The 13,662-nt window shown below is 41.8% G+C and overlaps 1 protein-coding gene across 1 annotated transcript in view; it reads left to right on the forward strand.

Annotated features, from left to right (window-relative positions):
• The window catches only part of LOC308113844 (cadherin-18-like), a gene marked incomplete at its 5' end in the record, with an annotated part of 124,098 nt that overhangs the window by 96,896 nt on the left and 13,540 nt on the right, over positions 1–13,662 (forward strand). The window contains 2 exons of the mRNA XM_080470361.1: positions 5,283–5,407; positions 8,891–9,005. Coding sequence (XP_080326487.1) covers positions 5,283–5,407; positions 8,891–9,005 — 240 coding nt within the window. The remainder of the gene's footprint in view (positions 1–5,282; positions 5,408–8,890; positions 9,006–13,662) is intronic.

Below are 13,662 nucleotides of genomic sequence, written 5' to 3' on the forward strand. Positions count from 1 at the left end.
AAACTCTCTTTAGCTAAATTCTAAGAATTACATATTTGTGTCATTATATTGTCAGATTGAATCTCTCTTGGTTCAAGAGTTATCAGCGCTTATATCTTGCTTTCATATTTATGTTAGGGAATGAGAAGAGGAAGGACATTAATACCCAGTTTTCCTTGCTGGCAGCGCTCCTGCACAGACTCTTCATGTTACAGGGGTAGAGGTGATATTGATGATGCCTCTAAGGCAAACATGTAAGTGCAGTCGTCCCAGTTGTTTTCCCATTGTATTAGAGAAAATAAGTCATTTTAGTTATGCTTTTGGGTTTTATTCATAACTATTTCTGTCAGTTAGCTTCGTAGTTGGTATATCAATAAGAAACACTTTGCTGTATTTCCAAAAGAATCCACGTCTTTTCGTAGTAAAGTCTTGGTTTGAACCCGTGGCGGATTTGGCTCTGGGCGAAGTGGGCAGCTGCCCAGGGCACAAACTCAACAGGGGCGCACCGTGCACCGGCTCCGATACGATCTTGTGACGCCGCCCCCTGTCTGTGCGGGGAAGACAAAGCGACTGCGGGGTAGAGTCAACGTTTAGGAATGTGGGCGGAGTCAAACGTTTGAGGCATTTATGCGTTTGATGCAATTACGATCCGGAGAGTGAAACAGAGAGAAACTAAAGGCAGATTCATACTCCAAAAGAAGAAGAAGAAAGTTCGGCTCTCCAGGGTCTTGCCGGACAAAAGGACTTCATTTTCTTTGGCCAACTCCCTCTGGCCCGAAGAAATTTGCTTCGGCTGTGCCAACCATCCGCAACAAAGTATGTCAGTGCTGCACTGCCGAAACTTTGGCACTGTCGCGTGCTGCACATGCGTGTTCCAGCTCGCCGATGACGATCAGTCACATTTTAATCATGTTTAGCTTGTAACGTCGCTACTGTTTGAGCCCCGCAGCTCGTTAAATATGTCCGAGGGCGGACTTCCGTGATGCACCTGAATGAAAACCAGCCAGGTCCGCCACTGGTTTGAACATTTCGTGGTGTTTTTCTTCATCAAAATGTCCTTTTTATTCAGCCGTAAGTGACCAACCAAGTATTGATTGACTTCTCTCTTGTGCTGCAACAATGTCAACGTTATTATGATCAAAAAAATCGTATTGTGGTTGTCACAGATGTCTGAAACACGTCTTCAACCTTGGTCATTTAAGCCCTGTTTACGTCACAACATTTTCAAGTGTAAAGGCAAAACTTTATTTGCATTTTGGGTGTTTGGGGTTTACACAACAACAGTGCTCCGAGTCACAGAATCTTTGGGCTCCCAAATTAAAACTTTCAAAAATACTCTTAACTCCATGTAAACGGGGTAAAACACAATGTTTTGAAAACTCTCAGGCTCCGTCTCTGTATACACAACAGAAATGCTGCTCCTGCGCATATGCACCATGGACTAAAAAGTTCTTCTGCACATGCACAAGCAGATGGACAATAACAACAACGTTTGCCTCCAGAGTGTCATGACTCCCAGTCCATATTCTTCTGGGACTTGATAGTTTTATAGTTGTGAATCACCGGAATAGGAATTAAACTTCATTGTCTGTCCATACAAATGTCCGTGTACTCCAGTTGTTTATGTTTATAGCGTTTTGTTATCTGCATGCATGTGTGTGTGGTTTTATTACAAAAACAAACAACAGCACCCACTCGTGGCCCAACATGAAAACTGCATTGTTTTCATTGTATTTGCTGTTTCTTTGTAAACGTTTTCAAAATCTTGCAAGATTTTTTCCGAAACGGAGACGCAAAAACGGTGAGTTTTCACTTGAAACATTGTGGAAGTGGTGTCCTAGTTTTTAAAAATTAGAGAGTGTTACAAGTTGGTCTGGTTTCATCGAAGCTGGGATCCTCTCTCTACAGCTTCTGCCCTTCCTTTATGAGCTGAATGACAGCTAAATTAAAAAAAATGCAAAGAAAAATCATCTATGTGTTCAAGATTTTTCTTTCAAATCAACTATCTGGTGTATGTCAAGCAAGTATTATGCAACATGCATGCAAACTTCAGTTTCTTATGACTCAAATTTAAAAAATGTTGCTTATTTTCCTGATTTTCCAAGTCGTTTCTCGTCGTCACAGCCCAGTGAGACGGAGGCTTGGGGGCAGAATGAGAACCACAGTTACACACAATGCATTGCAGAACCAAATATTTCAATAATTCATCCCTGAGGCATTGAATTTGTGAGTAAAGTGATATTTCCTATCCATCTATTCAAATCTTTTCTGTCCACAGTTTCATTGCTGAGGACACACAATGGGTGATGTAAACAACTCAGAAGATAATCCACCTTTTTATATTTTGTCTGGTTTTTGGTCAGCTTCACTCAAAGTGACAACAAACTTCCAAAGTTAACTTAACTCCATGATTTGGCCCGATTGTATGTAAGTCACAATATAGTTGCAGTGCAACATAATATCGCTATATAGATCCTTTGTTCGTCAATAAGTTATTTGAGGTTTTAACTACTCAAATATTACACTTTTCTTCTTCTTCTGTTGGTTGAAGCTTGAGGGGAAAAAAACATAGGAAAATCAATAACACCCGATCAAAGGCTCTTTTGACTCTTCTTTCAATAAGTTGGGACACTGTGAAATACAACTGAGCGCAAAATGCAGTGGTGTGCAAGCTTTCCAACCAAATATATTAGATACTGGACCTCGGGGTCAGCTCAGAGTTGCGTATCAGTGTTCACAGTGGTTTGTTTAAGGAACGTCTGGAGCAAAGGTCTTCTTCATTCTATTTGCAGCCGAGAGAGGATAACAAAAGTTCGGCTCTCTGGTGAATGAAGCAGTTAGACAGGAGGGATGTTTTTCAGATGTGGTGTCTGACCTTCAACCTCGGCGCCGACCTCTGGTCCCATCAAAATGTGCCTCTCTTGCAGTGAAGGGTCGTTCCCCAGGTACACTCTGTAAGCCTTCTCTAATGGGATGAGCTGAAAGGAGCACGGCAGAGCAGGAGGTTGCAGTGAGGATGAAGGAGAGGAAAAATTGAAGGGGAGGGACGAGATGATCGAGATAAGAACAAGACGAAAATATGAAGCAAGTTCTTTGAGCACGTGTCGTACGTCACGACCTATTTGATGCATTGGACCCCTTGATGATAGTCGTCAGTCTTGCATTATTATGGTTTTATCTAATGCCATTGCACAGTGTTCACTCTCATATATAAGCCTCTGCTTGATTAGTCATGGGATTTGCCATGTTGGAGGGAACTACCCAAATGCAATCTGACGCATTTTACACATAAAAGATGGATAGTTTGAGAGAGAGGTATGGAAAACCATTGATATGAATCCTTTCCTAAACAACAGAGGAGGTTTACTCCATAATCCATCCCTTATTTACTAATCTAATCATAGGTTATTAATCTCCTTAGGGAAATTCCTTTTTCCCACATTGACACATCGGTGAGCGGTCACGTTACAGCCCTCTGGGCAGCCAGTGGAGGGTAAGGCGCTTGCTTGCCCACGGTGGTGACCTGCCCGTTGTGGGATTTAAACCTGTGAACATCCGATCCCAGATCCGCTTCTCTAACCTCTATTCCCATCATTCTACAAGTTCTCTAATCCAGGGTGATGTGACCTTGTTTGAACCCCATGCCACCTCACATAACTCCAATACTCTTACTGAAGGTAAAAAAAACCCACTATCAACCAGCTACACCCATAGGTCCAAGGCCCATCAGCATAGAAACTCAGGCCATTAGCATATGAAACATTAGTTAACAAACCCAAAGAGTTTAAAGACCTGAGCTTCCCACTATCAAACTAAAGTAGGTAATTGAACAGCATGAACTGATGAAGCCACTTGGATGAGGTCCAAAATGTCTTCCAGGGTCATAGGACCTGGTGTAGGCCCCTCGTACGTGAGAAAACGGAAAACATTTGTTGCGTTTTGAGTGACCGTTTGCATGACAGCTTTGACTGAAAACTTTTTGAAAACGCTCCGTGTAGACGGGGGAAAACAGAGCCCTTCTGACATGTTGTTAATGCACATGTGAGTGCCATGACTCCGCCATTCAGTTAGTGAAGTGAATACGCTGAAAGAACTTCATGTGATTCCCATCATATCTTAGTGATGGATTTCACTCGAGGGAAATGTTCATCGAGTCAGAAGCCATTCATGGAATTGTGTTTTGTTGACATGGTGTCGTTCTCATTGTCGCAGAGACGATGAGGTACCAGTAGCTGGGCCTTTCAGATGTACAGTAGCTTTATTTATAGTGTGATCTTCAAGGCATATCTGCTGCTTTCAGGTCATCTCCATTCGACCAAATGAGGCAATGTTTACACTCAGCTGGGTATTTACAAAAACTGACATTTTCCCCTCTACATTTTCAAAAATAACATTGTTCACACCAGATCATTTTTAAAAAAGATTTTTTTTTTATACAACCCTGCACAAAAACCTTGTTAAGAGCTACTATGATCATCCCAAAGGCAGCAGTGTAACAACAAGCTTAAAGCCATGCTCGGCAATTAGAATCCTGAAAAAACACAAAAAACAAATGGCACCAATTACTTCCTCTTCCTTCAGCGATAATGCCACAATGATCATCTGGCTGGACCGATGGAGAACTGGAGCTCTTCCTAAATGTGGTGTTAGAGTACAAAAAAAAGTCAAATACAATAAAATATTGACTGGGAATCATGTTAATCAAGGTATAGGGACATGATGGCACTGTTTTTACAACGGTAACTGTAAACACAGGCCGCACACATATGACGCTGATGACGCATCGCGTGACATTAACACTCCCAGGGTGTTCACATGCGACTGGAAATAAAAACTCATCGAAATATCTTTGTATTCACTCGTTTTCATTATCACGTAAACAGGGCCTGATCCTTTCAGCACGAAGCACAGAGTCATTACGGTCATAGGGTTTTAAATGTTCTGAAGTAAAGAGCTCATGATGTGATTGAACACTTTAAACGATGCTGACACAGCAACACTTTGACTTCTTACTTACTTGGTAAGACCTCTTGCTTGGAATCAAACTGTTGATTTATCAATGTATTTTCCACAACGAAGACAAATTCTGAAAGTCATAACTTGTGTATTACAAATTTTTTTTAACTGATTGGCTTATCCTGGAAAGTGAATTTGAATTGAATAATAAATACAGGATATTTGAGATGTACTCTGATCTAGCTGACTACTTAAAAGGGAAATCTTGTCCTTTTTTTTTTTTTTTTTTTTTTTTATTCCTCAAATGAAAAAAGTTATGAAACTCGTCGCTTTGTGCTCATTTCTAGATAATCCACGTATGGTGGCTCACGTTCCGGTTACCGTCCAGGTCCTGGATGTCAACGACAACGTCCCGTCTATCTCTGGGAGCAACAGTGCCATCGTGGTGTGCGAGGGCACCAAATATGGACAGGTAGGCCGCAGCTAAGACTCGGACGGCAACGAAAATATCGTGGGAACAAAGTTTGTGTCTGGCTGGGGCTTCATGTTCACCCAGCCTAATTAAAGAAACACAAAAAAACTACATTTATTGTATATCAATGCATATTTTGGCCCGGATTATTACTAAAATATTGTTTCTTTGATGTAGACCATGCCATTAAAAATAGCTGAATAATCTCTGTAACAATATTAGCAAATTATAGAATGGGAATTTTTTATTATTTTTTTTCCCAAAAAAATAAAATGTAAATATAGAAATAAATAAAATGTGAATTAAATATTCAAAATAAAAATAAATGCAAATTTTTTTTATATATATATAATACTATATTTCGTACATTTACTATAGAAGAGTTAAAAAATTCAATGTTTTCTTCGAAATGTTGACAATTTGCTTAGTAGTTTGGTGGGCTGGATTGGAGCCTCTTGTGTGCCGGTTTTGGACCACGGGCCTCGTGTTTTACACTCCTGACCTATACCCTGGTAAAATCTATTATGGGTCTTATTTATTGTTATTAGCAAAAAGCTATTTTGCCTTTAAAACTTATTTGGTAATAAACTTGTGAACTGTGATAATCTAAACATTACGGCTCACCGAGGAAAAACTTAGTAGGATAATAACAGTCAGCGTAGGAAACATTGTAAACATCGTTGATAGTTGTTGATAAAGCTACAGAGAGTACAAAGAACATGGATCTGAAGTTTGCATGACCTACAAACCTGCAATGTTCTCTTTCATGAAAAGTCATGCAAGCTGAAATAAAGAGCATGTACATGTGGAATCTGTGAGTGCATCCTCATGTTCCCGTCTCAAACACGGTAAACATGCAAACACACATGAGCATGCTTGAAGACACATTAGCCCCCTTCCTCCCTCGGACTTCCTGGCTCGCACATACAGGCCCACTTGTACTCCGGCGGTGATCTGTAGGCTTTTTGTTGTGTGTCTGACACATCAGTGGGGGATTTATCAGCTGAGCTGCAGACTTTGCAGCTTCTTGAACCCATAAATTATTCAGAGTGCGGAGCTTCCGCTGCGAGGCCAGATAGCAGCAGAGACGATCGACGCCGAGCTCAAACACGGACCTGCCTCGCCGCCTCTCTGCTCCCCAGCAGGGCCAATGATAAATCGCTTGTTTCATTCCGGAAAAACACAAAGATCTGCATCACAGTTACCGAAGCCCTGCACATGTCCCCTCACAAGAAAAGAATCACAAGCACAACTTTTGCTTTTGTTGTGTCACTCGATATCTCCCAAGCGTGTGTCTGCTTGTGCTGTTGAGAGTGTAACCGTTGGCTTGAGGACTCAGAAAAACACATGCTAATACTGTCAATGTCAAACACAGCTCTCCCTCTCCCTCGTCCGGTCCATTTCCCTGGCATGGCTGAAAATTGACAGCACAGACAATTTCCATGCACGACGCATCCATCCAGCATGACAGATTTTCCGCTACATTCCGGGACTCAGTTCTTCTTGACATTTGCATAACTGATTGCAGAACGATGAGACAGACTGTTTAGGTTTGGGGATGCATGGCATATTTGCTGTTTTTCTTATGGGCTGTGTGGAGCATGCAGAGAACAGTGGCAGATGCAGGCCGGAGGGTTTCCGGATACGCCAAAGGAACACTTGTAATTTACTTGTCATCATTCACGCTGTATCCTGCAGTTGTAAAATGAGCATAACACAGATTTTTGGATGACAAATGATCCAGCAGGTGAATTGTTTCATAGTTTGTTGCTGTTATTGAGGCACAGGCTGTTTTAAAACTGACAACATGGGAGAAGTTCTCCGCCTCGAATGAGCCATGTGTTGATAGGAGGCAACCAGAAGTGGCAAAAGTACTCACATTTTCAAAAACGACCACGCAATCCACAAATACAAGTTAAAAGCGGGATCATGTAAAGAGGAATCCAATAAAACAGGACTGAAGTCTGATTTTGTAAAATATCCGAATATTTTGAGATATACTGTTATCCAGGGGTGTCAAATACATTTTAGTTCAGGGGCCCACAAACAACCAAATTCCTTCTTGAGTGGGCCGGACTGGTTAAAAAAATACTAATAGAAAAATAGTTTTTCTTTGTTGTGGCACAATGTATACGTGATGAAAATGTTTCTATTCTTGCATAAACCAAACAGTTCGTACTGAAAATGGCTACATGGCTAGTTTCCTAGCTTTGCCGTTTGATGTTGCCGTTTAAAAAAAAAATAAAAAAAATAAAAAAGAAGCACCACAAGCATAATCACTGAAAATAATTCCAGTTCTGATACTGAGGGGTAAACTTCTGGGTAAAGTCGGATGTGGGATTCTATGTGCATGTCACAAACTGCAAATTTCCCAGTGCAAAGCATTATGGGACACTGAAATTAATCCGGTCGCATCTTGATGTATATAAACCGGGACAACATTCCAATAAAAAGTGACCACGTACAGCAGCTACCGATATCACAGCTCAGGATTCAGTATTGTATTTTGTCCACTACGCTTAAGAAATTGGTAAAAAAATAATAAAAATTGTGCTATGTTTTCTTTGAAATTTTTGGTAGTTTGGCAGCCAGACTGGAGACTCTCGAGGGCCGGTTTTGGCCCACGGGCCTTATGTTTGACACCCCTACTGTAATCTTTATTTTTTTGCTAAAGCCTACAATCAACACTCGACAAACAGGAGTAAAACAAAAATGCTTGAAAGCCTTGATGTTTGTATGTACTTAATCTAAAATAATCACAGTTTTGATTAAAATTGTAGATTAGATGAACTTTTACTATGTTTTCTAGCATTTTGAGATGTAAGGCTCATTTTCACGATCTTTGGTTAGATTACTGATCAATGGTTTCCAACCTGTTTTCCTTAAAATATTACGGGGATGCGATACATTGGTGGAGAAACTGTTTTAACATGGTTTCTTTCACGTGTGAAAATCTGATTTTGACATCCTCAGATCGTGTCAAATCTCAAGCCAGAACTATGACCTTAAAGCTGAACACAGGCCCAAATGTGGAACCACTGGCTTTAATCATTTGTACTTCTTTAGAGAAAATGTACACAAAAACACAGCTTTTCTGGAAGTACAGTTGTACTAGAAGTGTGACGTGGGCCTGCATGCATTTTGATTGTTGGACTCATGGAGTGACCAGTCCACGCTCTCATCGATGAAGTGAAGTCATCGTGCATATTGAGACGAATGTTCAAGCTCATGCTGAACTATCAGTGGGTCAAGATCAAACATTTTTATCTTGCTCAGCTACACCGTTAGAATGTTCATGCTGGAAAATGCCAACGCACTCAAGATGAGTGCTTTTTGCTTGTAAAGTGCTTTTTACCAATGTCGACATTGATTCCAATCGGAGTAGCCTTGGGCTTCCTCTTAGCTACATTTTTGTGTTTTTACGTGGCTTTTCTGTTGTCGCTTTTTTTTCCCTTACATGTTGTTTATCCTTTTTTTTTTTAGGTGATTCAAACCATCCAAGCAGATGATCAGGACAACTTTGCCAATGGGAAGTTCTCCTTTCATGTGCCAGTTGACTATCAAATTCACACAAACTTCACAGTCAAGGACAACGGAGGTAGGATGGGAATTTATACTTCAGGTTCTCAATTTTTTAAGCCAATAACATAGCCTTCTCACGGGAGGAGCTCAGTTGAATGCATCGAGTAAAGAAGAGCAGAGAAGCACATTCAAAAAAAACTCCATGGTGGCCTGAGCCAGGCCAAACAACCAGCTTTATGGAATGGGATATTTTAAAGGAGAGTTATGACCCAGTAGTGAAAACGAGTCGTCTCATTGTGAAGTGCAGAGCTAAACCATCTGTAAAGTTCAGGGGCCGCTTAAAAAGTACGACACCACAGGTAAGAAGACAGTCACTCTCTTTGTTATAGAGCAGGGGAAAAGGGAGTTAGAGGTCACTGTAGGCAGAGACATAATAGTGTAGGCAAGGTTCAGAACCCAATAAACACTGGAGGGCTTGGCGGTGTCGTAGTCAGACGGAAGGCAGGTCAGAAAAATGGAACTTGAAACAGTACGCTGGAATGACTGGCACGAGAAACACAGACAAACTGGTAACAAGACACAGAACTGAGGCCCAGCTTAAACTGCTATCACCAAGGTGAAGACAATCACACACTCAGGCACAGGTGAAACACATCAGGACAAAAATGATGAATGAAACAAGAGACACTCGAAAAACATACCAGGAGCTACTGAAAACGTAACTTTTTGAGAACGGCTTCCAAGATTTTTGAAACTTTTTGAAAAGATGTGGATGGACAATAACATTTGCCTCCACAGCATCATGACTCCCAGTGCGTATTCTCCTGGGATTGGTAGTTTTATAGTTGAGAGTCACCATGATAACAATCCAACCTGGTCATTTTTCCAAATGTCTGTGTACTCGCCATTGTTGATGTTTAATGTGTATTAATCTCTGCGTACATGTGCGTGTGGTTTCATTACAAAACAATAACAGCACCCACTGGTGGCCCAACATGAAAACTACATCGTTTTCAGCATTCTGCCATTTCCATGTAAACTGACATAGCTTTCAAAACCTTTTCTGAAACTAAAATGGGGGGTTTTCACTTGAAGTGTTGTGGAGTAAATGGGGCCTCAAACAAATACCAATAAATGCAATTCACATGTGTAAAGTGTAGGTCGGATTTTCCGCATTACGTACCAACATTACGTTTCCATTATGTTGTCTCTTTAGCTCGGTATGATGCATATCTGACAAGTTCATCTTAAAGCTGGAATGTTCTATGAAATGCACAAAAGAATCTCTCTACAATGATGTAAAACAATATTTCAAAACACCTGCACAAAGACAAACTTCAAAATACCAGCAAATTATTCCAAAGCAGCTGCAACAAACCCTTAAAAGTTACGTAATTCTAATAGATATTGAGGTTGATTGGCAATGGTTAAGCATATTTATTGGGCATGAAAAGAGCATCCCAGAAGGGCTAAAGATGAGGGGCAGGATCACCACTCCATGAAAGACTGCAGAGGCATACTGTTCCTGGCAGTGTAAAACTGTGGAGAACTCTGAGATTTCATCATCCGTGCCACTGTAGCAGGACTGTCCTCCTCCTGGGTGCTCCCTCGGCACAGACTGACAGCTTTGCCGCTTGTTTGCTGTGGAAACTTTTCCACAGATGCACACTCCATCCTTTGCAGAGTTGTCTTTGTGCCCAGGTCCCGGGGAGCACTCCCTCTTCATTCAGTAGGTGAAAAAGCCAGAGTCCTCCTCTGCCGGACTGCTCCTCTGTGTGCTGTTTGTGTCAGTTTCTGGTCCCGACCTAAGATTGCTGATGTAGCGAGAGCTCTCATCTAACCTCAACCGGCTGTGCCAATTACACTTCCTGTCTGCCGCTGTTAGCAGAGCCATTCCCAGGATCCCTCCCACTGGCAGCTCAACCAGACCCCTCTGCCACAGGTACATAATGTCATTAAAAGATTAGAAAAATCTCATGTGGAGAAATATCTTGAACTGTCGAACACTATTTATTGAATGCTTTTGATCTTCAGGACCTCAGAGACGACTGCCACGAGGAAAGGCACGACTCTGATTTGGAAACCACTGCATGGGCACAGGAACACATTTTAAAATAGTCTGGATAGTTCACTTGTGCAGTCGTCTAGGTTAAACCTGGATCGGGGATGGAAGTGGACATAAATGAACGCAAACTAAACAGTGAGATAAAGCTTACTTTAAATCATACGATTTGGGGTTGGATTAGTGTCAAAGCTAGAAAGTCACTGTCAAGCCTTTAATCTCAAACATTTGCTCCCATGAGACAGACATTTTGTGACTGACATCAAGTTTCAGCAGGACAATGCCAAACACAATCAATCACAACAGCATAGGTTGCCAGTAAAAGAGGCCTGGTGCCAAACTGAACCTGCCTGCAGTCTTTCACCAATGAATGACCAGAAAACAATCCCCACTCCTGAAAGTTAGGCTTCGGCCTCGCAACGATCCTTTATTGAACAAGATAATGGACAACAGTCCCGTTCCAAACCTCCAGCAGCTGGTCTCCTGGTTTATACAGCGACATACTATTACTAAACGATGGTTAGAAATGCTCCCGTCTTATAACCCGAATCGATCACTTGCTTCAAATTGAGCTTGTATAGTCAAATTCTGTTCATCCATCTTTAATACGACTCCATCCTATTCAGGGTAACTATGGGTGAGGACAGAATAAATCCCGGGCAGGTAGAGAGACAGATAACCACGCCCATCTGGTGGCAATATTGGGTCATTGATTAACCTCACATGCATGTTTTTTTAGATTGTTGGGAGGAGACTGGCACCCAGAGGAATACCCTCACACCTCTCGTTATTGAAACCATGAGAAAGTTGTAGGTTCAAATACCATGGTGGTTGCCTCACCGAGGCATCATATTCCATTTATCTCCATTTCTTCTTTCTTCCATTAATCACTGCAATCAGTATGAAAGCATTTCCAGTGTAAAAGTTAAACAGCACTATAATGTAGGCTAGTTAACACTGCTGTGTATGTTTACTGCAGTCTGAAACCCGGCAGCCTCCTACCTGTGTCCCCCTTTGTCCCCAAGCTTATAGACTCATCAGTGTCCCCTGTGGTGTGTGTGGCGGGTTTCTTTCACTCCCCCTGCTTCTTGTGCGGCGGCTGCCTGAGGGACAACAACATACCCCTTCATTGTTGGCCGATACCTGCAGGGTCTTATTTTCCTGCACTCCCGGTACTTGTCTGATAAATGTTCACATGCACGGTTCACCTGATTCTCAACTCTTATCACAGCATAATAAAAAATAAACAAATACCGCCTTCTGTACTGGAACATACTGTATCGATGGGAACCCGCAAGACACAACACAAACTCTGATAAAGTTCAACAAAGCACCCTATAATTGTCACACAGCTTCCTATTTTACCCTTTCTATCAGTTTTATCTTTCCTTTTATTAGTAGTAAATAAGTAACTGCAGGTCTCCATTGACATTATTGTGTTTTGTTTCCACAATACTCTTTGTACATTGTTTCACACATGTTTCTCACCCTTATCACAAGAAAGACATTCATTCTGATCACGACTTGCACGGATTAATAATGTTGTAACATGTTGGGGTGTGGGGTAATTTGGTCAAAGTCTCCCAGATGTAGGTATTTGACCGGCCTTGTTGGTTCTCAAATACTTCTTCTGATGATCCTGAACACGTTGTCAGTGATGTATCTTGGATTCTCTGTATCTCGTGGGTCTTTCACTATCAGACACCTTGTGTCTGAGTGGCATTCACTTTTTCTCTGGATTCAGAGCCATTGTGAGGCTTTTTCTTGATGGCCGTATTCGCTGCTCCTCCCGTGATTCCCAGTGCGCTGCGGGCTTTTGTGAACTGAGTGACCCACAAACCCTTTTCCGCATACTTCACTGAGCATGAATCTTGCCTTTCAGGCTTGTGTGACAGTTGTTGACCAGGTGTTCATATTTGTCCTGTTTCTTTCGTTGGCCTCCTTTGAGCGGTCCTACCAGTGCTCTCAAACACCAGAAGAATATCTACCGAGAGTGGTGCTGCTGATGTGCTGTGGGAATTCAAGATGTCGTTCTAGGTCCACTGTGAATTATAATACTTTGGTTATTGTTAGAATCCCTCCTGCTGCCTTGGTTGCTCTCCTGCTTGAAGAACACGGATGGCGCAGGCAGTTTTGCATACACGGCTATGGAGTCTGTATACTGCTACACATAGCGTCGACGCAGAGGATGTGTGGAGGTCAGTCACGTCAACGCATTGCCGTCGCATATTGTTTAGGTGTTGAGTATAAATTAGGCTTTAGGTCACTGATGGCTTCATCAAATAGAATCGCTCCCACTTTGTCCGGTTCCACTGTTGCTTCAGACCAGCCGCTCTGCAAGATCGCTCCTCTGCTGCAGCCCTCGTCTGCGCCTCCATTGTGCCTCAACTGTGAATCTGCATCCAACACAACACCCCGGCCTCTCCTCCACCTGTTCTCACAGGCACACCCGGCTCAATTATTTGCGGCTGTAAATAAAGCTCAACTAAAAGTAATTTGTCTCTCTTCGATGGACTTTTTTTTTTTTTTTTCATTTAATCCATTGAGAGGCTTTTGCTCACATAATAACCACATAAGTAATAAAGACAACTGTTAATAGTCGGACTCAGACAGTGGCAAGGCAGGATTTGTGATGAAAGCAGAAGGTGGGAGGATTTTGAAGAAAGAACCT

The sequence above is a fragment of the Lipophrys pholis genome, assembly GCF_963383615.2.
Source record: "Lipophrys pholis genome assembly, chromosome: 1".
NCBI lineage: Eukaryota > Metazoa > Chordata > Actinopteri > Blenniiformes > Blenniidae > Lipophrys > Lipophrys pholis.